Source organism: Haliotis cracherodii, unplaced genomic scaffold (assembly GCF_022045235.1).
Source record: "Haliotis cracherodii isolate W230 unplaced genomic scaffold, xgHalCrac1.p SCAF_11, whole genome shotgun sequence".
NCBI classification, from domain to species: Eukaryota; Metazoa; Mollusca; class Gastropoda; order Lepetellida; family Haliotidae; genus Haliotis; species Haliotis cracherodii.
In genome coordinates this window covers 15,785,661-15,795,399 of record NW_027266266.1, presented here as the reverse complement: position 1 = coordinate 15,795,399, position 9,739 = coordinate 15,785,661, and the positions used below count along the sequence as shown (strand labels likewise).

At 41.6% G+C, this 9,739-nt stretch overlaps 1 protein-coding gene across 1 annotated transcript; it reads left to right on the top strand.

Annotated features, from left to right (window-relative positions):
• The first annotated feature begins 2,578 nt into the window (after positions 1-2,578).
• LOC139455449 (orexin receptor type 2-like) lies at positions 2,579-3,841 on the top strand. Its single transcript, XM_071236998.1, has one exon. It carries the CDS (start codon positions 2,579-2,581, stop codon positions 3,839-3,841), a length of 1,263 nt encoding a protein of 420 aa, XP_071093099.1.
• Positions 3,842-9,739: the final 5,898 nt, after the last annotated feature.

Genomic DNA, 9,739 nt, shown 5'->3' with positions numbered 1-9,739 from the left:
GACAAAGTTTTGTACTGGGGGGGAGTCAGTTCCGTCCTTGTTGCATTCATTGGTTCATACAAGTTAACAAAAACACCAATCGTTTAATGTTCAAACTACATAACCTGAGCGACAAAACCACAGCCATCCAGAGGTCAGGGCACACACACGCGTTGGAGAGACAGCGACTGTCACAGGTGAGTCCAATACGTGTACTTGTCTGTACTGAAATATCCCCATCTTTGCCTAAAACGCATTTTCTTTTATTCCTGGCAAGAATTTCCCCAGTTTGCTTACTCTCATATTACTACGGTGGCCCATAAGGGACATGGAGTCTGTTTATCCATATTTTGATATTTCACGTACTGTTATCGTAACCTTTTGCAAATTAACACGATTTGTCATACAAATATGTGATAAATCATGTATAAATACAACTGAAAACATGGAAAATGTACTTTCAAGTAGCTATTGAGTCGCTGAAATGTGAAGCGAAAATGTCAAAAACTAAAATGGAAATGTCAAAAACCAAAACGAAAATGTCAAAAACAAAAGCGAAAATGTCAAAAACTAAAATGAAAATACAGAAAACTATTTCCACCGCGGTGTAAATAGTTTTCACCGCGGTGTAAATGTTATCACCGCGGTAGAAATATTATCACCGCGGTAGAAATATTAACACCGCGGTAGAAATATTATCACCGCGGTAGAAATAGTTTTCACCGCGGTAGAAATATTATCACCGCGGTGTAAATAGTTTTCACCGCGGTGTAAATATTATCACCGCGGTAGAAATATTAACACCGCGGTAGAAATATTATCACCGCGGTAGAAATATCATCACCGCGGTGTAAATATTATCACAGCGGTGGTAATATTATCAGCGCGGTGGAAATAGTTTTCTGTATTTTCATTTTAGTTTTTGACATTTTCGTTTTTGTTTTTTGACATTTTCATTTTAGTTTTTGACATTTTCGTTTCACTTTTAGGCAATTCAATATCTTCTTTAAAAATGATTTATCACACATTTGTAAGACAAAACGTGTTAATTTGCAAAAGGTAACGATAAAAGTAAGTGAAATATTAAAATATGGAAAAACAGACGCCATGTCCCTTATGGGCCACCGTATATTACTGATAGATTTATGTAAAATTCTCCCGTGTAGATCCGGGGTAGAATAGGTCTTTAGCAACCCATGCTTGCGGTAAAAGGCGACTATGCTTGTCGGGTGATCGGGTGGTCAGGCTCACTGACTTGGTTGCTGCATGTCATCGTATCCCAATTGCGTAAATCGATGGTCATGATGTCAATTACTGGCATGTCTGGTCCAGGCTCGATTATTGCTGAGTGCTGCGTTAAACAACAAACAAACAAACAAAACAACATCGTAAAATTAGCTGACTAAGTGTTTTAGGGATTTGAATTAAACTTGCTGGTATTGTCAATTCCCTTTTAATGTGGGAGGAAATCCCGAAGGGCTGCGGGCATCAGCTGTTTCCTCCTTTGATGAAACAATAAGCATGGGTATGGTGATGACGAACTATTGAACTTAATCGTGTGAATTTAGGTACAGCTGATTGATACGCCTCAGACCGCAAGGCCCCCCTTCCCCATTAACATCGTAATAAAGAAGTTTGCGAAAAGAATGTTTTTCTCGTTATCAAAATTCGTCAAGTCCCCACGTAACCGCAATAGCCGATCGTGTTCAGACAGAATACGGTATCTCGACGTAGGAACTGCGTTAATTGTGACGTGACAAAGTAGTCACGTCTACCTGGTTGATACCATTCGTGACCAACTCGTGTTATTCCGGGACAAGCCGAAGAGCGACTCGTGCCCCTCTCATGGCCATTTTTGCGACCGGGTTCCGTCTTAGCGCAAACGGGCATACCTAAAACAATTGTCAACTCGTTGAGTAATGGTTCACATATATTTCCCCATATCTTATATATATTTCAGATGCAATTTAAAGCACATCGGGACATGCGGAATTATACAGTATGATTGACCACATTTTAGATGCAAGACATATGTTAAATCAAAAATTGTTTCTGGGGGATTCTTTGACGAAGAACTTGAAATGCGCGCATTCTGATTGGTTTGTTGTATTTTCGAACATAACATTCATCGATAGAGGGACGAGTCTTCTTGCAGGTTACGGAAAGGGGCGATCGGTTACGAATGGGTTGATACATGCCATTCTATACAAATTGCGCAGATCGATGTCCATGATGTCAATCACTGGATTGTCTGGTCCAGGCTCGAATATTTACAGACCGCCTTCACATAGCTGGAATATTGCTGGGTGCGGTGTTAAACAACTAGAAAAAGAGAAAAAATCAATCTTCAGTGGCCAAAATTCATGCTTTTGTCAACAACTGTTTGTTGTAAATCGTTGATTGAATCAGAGATCATATTCACAGTATGTATGGTCTATGATTGTATTTATTGATAAATTAATGTTTTTGTACGATGTTTGAGTAAGCTCCTGGAGAAGTTTGCCAATCCTATTGTATGTCAATAAAATATGTTAGTATCAGAGGAACAATGAATTAACACCGGTTCTTGTTCCAGTCTGTGTGAGGTTCAACTCGAACAATGTTCCTCAACGTATCCGAAGAAGCCACTTTGGATTTCCTACGTCGTCATGACAACGACTACGCCATCCAAGCTATTCCCGCAATCTTATACCTAGCCATATTGATGCTATTGGGTTTTGTCGGCAACTCGGTCGTCTGCTATGTTTATCTCTTCAAGTTTCAAAGAATCACAACCACAACGTATTTCGTTGTATCACTGGCGGTGCTTGACCTCATAAACTGCATAACAAGCATCCCCTTCGAAATAATCGACCTCAGGCATAACTTTACCCTAGGTGCATCGGTCGTCTGCAAGATCATGCCGGTGACCGTGACCTTCGTATCTATTGCCTCCGGAAATGTTTTGCTAGCCGTAGCCGTGGACAGGTACCGCAAGGTGTGCCATGCTTTCCGCAAACAAATGACGAAACCGACGGCAAAGTTGTCCATAATGGTATGCTGTTCATTGTCAGCCGTTATGTCGCTACCTAGTGTGTTTGTGTTTGGTTCAAGGACGGTCGTGCTTGGGGAGAATGTTACCGGTTCGGAATGTAGTATTTCAGATTCGTTTAAAGGGAGTGTGTTCCCTGTCGTTTACAACGGAGTCCAGTTAGTGCAGTTTCTCATAGCCACAGTGGCTATCATCGTGTTATATGTATTGGTATGGCGCCAGATATCAAGGCAGCACAAATACGTAAGCACGTTGACAACATCCGCGAATACTGGAGGAACCTTCCCGGTTCATGTTGCCCGTAGCAACGAGGACGAGGTCACGTCAGTGTCAACTGGAGATCTATTTATCTCATCATCCAATGACTGCGAACAGGGTAAGAGTATCTCAAATATCAGCAAATCGCAAAACTCGACCGTTTCCGAGAACGATAATGCTTCAACTTTTCAAAGACCAACAAACCTTGAAGACGTACCACAGTTGTCTCACTCTGACAAACCAGGCTGTACAGTCAAGGTCAAGGACACGCTGAGGTCACAGCGTGAAACACAAGTCAGGAAGACAACATTAATGCTGTTCCTGATCAGCCTCGTTTTCATCCTCAGCTTCCTCCCTCATCTCGGCATCATGGCGGCCACCGTCATCAACAAGAATTTGTACGACAGTCTCCAAGGAGCCCAGGTCGCCGCCTACAACATCTGTCAAAGATCCTACTTCATCAACAGCGCCGCCAACCCCATCATCTACAGCTTCTGCAGCGTCAACTTCCGCCGTGCTGTTAGGGATATGATAAAGAGGAAGAGTGATAAAGACAGACTCAGAAACATTTAGCATGATGACCCACGACGAATCGATTGTGAATTCGTAACTATTGTAAAATATATAAGCAGATATTGTGACACAAAGGTTCAGTTTGACATTGCATAAGTTAATATTCCCAATGTCCGGACTAATGCTGGTTTTATATTACCAGCCCAATGAGAAACAATGCCGCAGGGGGGGGGGGGGGGGGGCAAATATTTGTACTAGTTTCACTTGTCATCACCTTGATTCAAATAAAACTTTTTTCTATAAAAAAAAATTAAAAAATTAAATAACTGTTGAATAAATCAAACATAATTGCATTTAAGAAACGCACAAGTGAATCCAGATATTTTATTAAATTGAATAGAGAAACGTCAAAGTAACTGTTCTGATTAATTTAAAACATCCGTTAATGTACGTGCATTGTACTGTACTGACTTTGTTTTCCTAGCTGGGTAAATAAACTTGCATTGATGGAAACACATTAGTTTGAGGTGAGGTGAGGTGAAATTGGGTTTAACGTCGCGTCCAAGATTATTGCACTTATATAGCGACGTGCATGCACATGTATGTGTGGCTGCTTGTACTAGTCCGTACTGATGCCGATTTATAGCGCTAGCTCACTGAGATACCATGCCGCAGTTTAACATGAATACCCCACTCAGACACAGTATAGTACTATACTGACTCCGAGCCGACCAGTCCTTGTTTTAGCCCCTTAATGCCGAGCGCCAGACAGGGTAACAACAAGTACCATTTTTAACGTCTTTTGGTATGACGCCGGCGGGGATCGAACCCCGGACCTTCCGCTCTCCGGGCGGACGCTCTACCACTAGACCACGGAGGCGGTCCATTTGTTTGAGAGTTGTAATTGTTTCAAAATTCATCATGTCAGTCATTCAAAACCTGGACAATTTTGTGAAATCCAGACTGTTTAAAGCGTTACCCTTAGGTCTATCAAATACAAAATATTAAAATATTGTTAATAAACTGAGGGGGAAAAGAAAGTATTACGAGTTTGTGTTTTTATGTAATTGACAATTGATAGAACTTTTGTTAAATTTGATTATGTCTCTTTCACCATCCCCCATTCCTGCACCATTTTGTAAAATGTTATCATGGCGGGGTAATATTTTGCAAAGAGACAGGCGTAAAACATGAATTTGGAACCACATAGCCCCTACCGTGACGAAATGTTGTAAATTGGTACCGAAAAAATACAATGTATTGATTTTCAAAGAAAAGATTCCCATCAGTATTTGTGTATTATGCCAAAAGAAGAAGGTTTGATTTTCAAATGGTCTGATTCAAATTATATTTTACAAAATAAACTCATTTAAAAGTATTCTGTGATTGCTGACTAAGCGTCAGTACAATGTTGGATACAATATCGCAAATTTAAGATATTTTCAATTGAAAGTCAAATGAGAAAATCAATTGAGAGGTCTAGGGTCGTTTGCTCCTCAGTTTAGGTTTTATCTAAGTATCATTTCATTTGTATCCGCGTGTGAACATGAGACACACGTGGGGGCGTGTTCCGTGATGCCTTGATGCATTTATACTTCCTTCAGGCACTTCTCGGGAATAACACTACCCTGACATATCACAGTGGTTAGCAGAAATGACTCAAACGGTGCTAAAGATATTTTCACATCACTAATAATAATATCATCATCATCACCACCATCACCATCGTCAATATCATTATCATCATTATCATTAATATTATTATTATTATTATTATTATTATTGGTGTTGTTGTATTAAAAACTGTACTATGCCACTATATCTCATCTCGTTAAGTATATGTTTGTATTTACTGACCAATAATGAGTTCCTGTGCACTCACTCCAGGTCAAACTTAATTTGAAACTGTATTGATGATGTTGATTTTGAAAAAATCGGACATAAATAATTTGCAACAATTGCTTTTATTACACAGTGGGCTCAATTTATATTTTATCCACTGATGACTTTATGTATGATCCACTTTAGCCCTTTTGTCTGACAAACTGTCTCCCCATTTGTCACCGGTTGAAGACAACCTGAGACCACCACTGTTCGTCACCACTCGGACCTTTCCGTAACCTAAGGCACGCGTGGTCACGAATGAAGCTTGTACCGGAGTGGCACCATTCGTGACGACCGGGACATTCCCGGTTACGGAAATATGCGAGTGGTTCCGAGTGGTCACGGAAAGGCAACCACGTTTCATTTTGATTGTTTGTTTGTTGTTTTACGCCGCACTCAGCAATGTTCCAGCTATAAGAGGGCGGCATGTAAAGAATTATCTGAGGTTATCTGAGACGTCCAGTGATGTCTTCCTGATTAACAAATTTCAGGATGAACACTATTCTGAATAAACAAAATTCAGGATGAACGATTGGTCTTTTGGTTTGGTTTGTTGTTGAACGCCGCACTCAGCAATATTCCAGCTATATGACGGCGGTCTGTAAATAATCGAGTCTGGACCAGACAATCCAGTTATTGACATCATGAGCATCGATCTACGCTATTGGGATATGATAACATGCATCACCAAGTCAGCGAGCCTGACCACCCGATCCCGTTAGTCGCCTCTTACGACAAGCAAAGTCGCCTTTTACGGCAAGCATGGGTTGAGGAAGACTTATTCTAACCCAGATATTCACGGGTAACCACGTTTAATACGGTATAGCGTTCAAACAGTCCCTTGTGTGTGTGCATATGTGGCTAGAGAGTCCGCCCGGCGTGCAGAATGTCGGCGGTTCGAAAAGATATTAAAAGATGTTACCTAAACTAACATCTAGTCTACAGAAAAAAAACAGTTGTTAAATTATCTTAATAAAAATGTAATAAAAAGGAGCCTAGAGGCTCTTCATTTTCAGATACTGCAGTAATCTAGACTTGCCAAACATTATAGACTTGCATGGGCTGTATTGGATATATTTGTATCAGGGTCTGTATAACAGACTTGATGTTACCCTGCCTGGTGTTCGGCATCGCGAATAAAACAAGGACCGGTCGGCTCGGAGACAATATATTGTGTCTTAGTGTCAAAGTGCGACATGGTATCTCAGCTCCATAAAACCGAAGTATAAAACCTTAAAGTCTTTTTTTCTGACCGTTGAATAATAAAACCCATTGCATTTCATTTTTTTGTGGATTCCTAAACGCAATTTAATAAGATCCCTATGATAGCATAAAATTAAACGATTGCACCAGAAAAATTATGTAATAATTCAAAGCAAACCGATTCCAGAATTTTTAGAAAAAATACTTTCTAACTTAATTACAGGGATCGTTCGTTCATAAGGAAAATATATGAAATTTGTTTTCCACACACGGCAACTTCCATGAATAAAATAATACACAATGAGTTTTCTTATTTACGTTCTGAATCATTTGAAAATTATTCCTTTCACAATTCATGCCAACTGAATATTACGGAATCATTGTAGAACGCCAGTTGGCCTTGCCGAAGAAGTTTCGTACGAAAGTCGGGGGCACGGGTGGCCCAGTCGTCTAAGGCGCCGCGATTCGCTGTGCAGGGTTGCGTCCTTTGGGCACGCCATAACTTATGATTGTGGGTTCGAATCCCGGTTCGCCCCAATTATGTTTCTAGGTTTGTCAGCACCACACCCGTGCTCGTGGGTTTCACCGAAGTGGTCTAAGACGTCGGAGACCTGCATCACTTCGGGCTTTCCTCCCACATTAAGCTGACACGCCGCGATATAACTGTAATACTGTTAAAAGCGGCGTTAAAACCCAACGCACTCACTCACAGGTACGAAAATGCCCAGTTATTTGAATGTCTCATTATAAAGTGTCAAAATGTTAACTTATTTCACAAGTAGTGGCCTTGACATTCACAATCAGCTAACCATGCGCCAGAAAGATCTTCTCACCATATAGAAATATATCTATATAGAATATATCTATGTTCCAAGTATGACACACACCATCAACATCCGGGAGACAAAATTAGATATTCAATGGATTTCACACGCCCTATCAATGGCGTCCATCTTTAACATTTTATCACATACGTCATTATAAAGCAGGTCTACCCTCTAAAAAGAAAGGAATGTGTCCTGAAAAGGTCTATATTCTCCACTGGAAAGGGCCGTTCCCAGCAGCAACCATCTTGAGTTATTCGAACTGAAAAGTTTACTTTGTTGTTGTCAGACACGCGTAATCATAGAATTAAGACTGATAACTTATATTGGACTGTTCAGTTGTCATCCCATGGCTTGGTTTGTTGTTTAACGCCGCACTCAGCAATATTCCAGCTATATGACGGCGATCTGTAAGTAATCGAGTCTGGACCAGACAATCCAGTGTTTGATCCACGCAATTGAGATCGATGACATGCATCAACCAAGTCAGCGAGCCTGACAACCTGATCCCTCAGTCGCCTCTTATGACAAGCATAGTCGCCTTTTACGGCAAGCATGGGTTGCTGAAGACCTATTCTACCCCGGATCTTAACGGCCTCATGATGAGTGAGAAGAGTTATGTTAATTGTCACCCCATGGGGATTCCGGGTTAGAATAGGTCCCCTATAACCTTAGCTGGTCGTATGAGACGACTTAATGGATCAGGTGGTCGGGCTTGTTGACTTTGTTGAATGCTAATCGTACCGACAGCATGGGTCGACGATAACAATATTGTCCACTGGTTTGTAGACCGCCTCCGTGGTCTAGTGGTAGAGCGTCCCCCGGAGAGCGGAAGGTCCGGGGTTCGATCCCCGGCCGCGTCATACCAATCGACGCTTAAAGATGGTACTTGTTGTTACCCTGTCTGGCGCTGGGCATTAAGCGGCTAAAACAAGAACTGGTCGGCTCGGAGTCAGTATACTGTGTCTGAGTGGGGTATTCATGTTAAACTGCAGCATGGTACCCCAGTGGGCTAGCACTATAAATCCGCATCAGTCCGGACTAGTACAAGCAGCCACACACACACGTGTGCACGCGTCTTGGACGCGACGTTAAGCCCAATTTCACCTCACTTCCTCTGGTTTGTCTGGTCCAGACTCGATTATTTACATACCGCCGTCACATAAATGGAATATTCCTGAGTGTGGTATTAAACAACAAACTATTTTCTGTATCAAGTCCTGTTAGATGTCGTTGTTGGTTGTGGCTTTGCTTCACAGCATATGAGAATACAACTATACTAAGGATTATGAGGTAAGGTGCAATGGGCTTAAACCTGGCTTTCAAGATTTTTTGCACTTATATAGCGACGTTCATGCACGTGTGCGTGTGTGTGACTGCGTGTACTAGTCCATCTTCCCGAGGCAAGATAGTTAACTGACTGTAAAAGTCCAGATAAAGTCAGTTAACTCACTTGCCTCGGGAAGATGGTACAAGTCTGGACTAAAGCCGATTTTACAGTGCTAGTCCACTGAGATACCATGCCACACTTAAGCATGAATACCTCTCTCAGAAAACAGTATACTGAACCCGAGCCGACCAGTCCTTGATTTAGCCCCTAAATACCGAGCACCAGGCAGGGTAACAACAAGTACCATCTTTTAACGTCTTTTTGGCAATATGCAGCTGTGGATCGAACCCGGACTTGCCGCCCTACCACTTGACCAAGGAATATGTAATGGGTCAGGCCATACTTAGGTTAATACTTCAGTATCACTCAAAAGTGAGTGAGTGAGTATGGTTTTATGCTGCTTTTAGCAATATTTCAGCAATATCACGGCGGGGGACACCAGAAATGGGCTTCCCACATTGTACCCATGTCGGGAATCGAACTCGGGTCTTCGGCGTGACGAGCTATCACTCAAAAGGCATTCTATGAGATGAGGAGAAAGTCGCCCAATACTTGGCAGCCATTTTGACCATCAAATCCAAATTTGGGGCTTTCTATTTCTTAGATAACCATTTATCATCCCTAACTGACTTCCACTTCAACACTCCTCAATAAAAG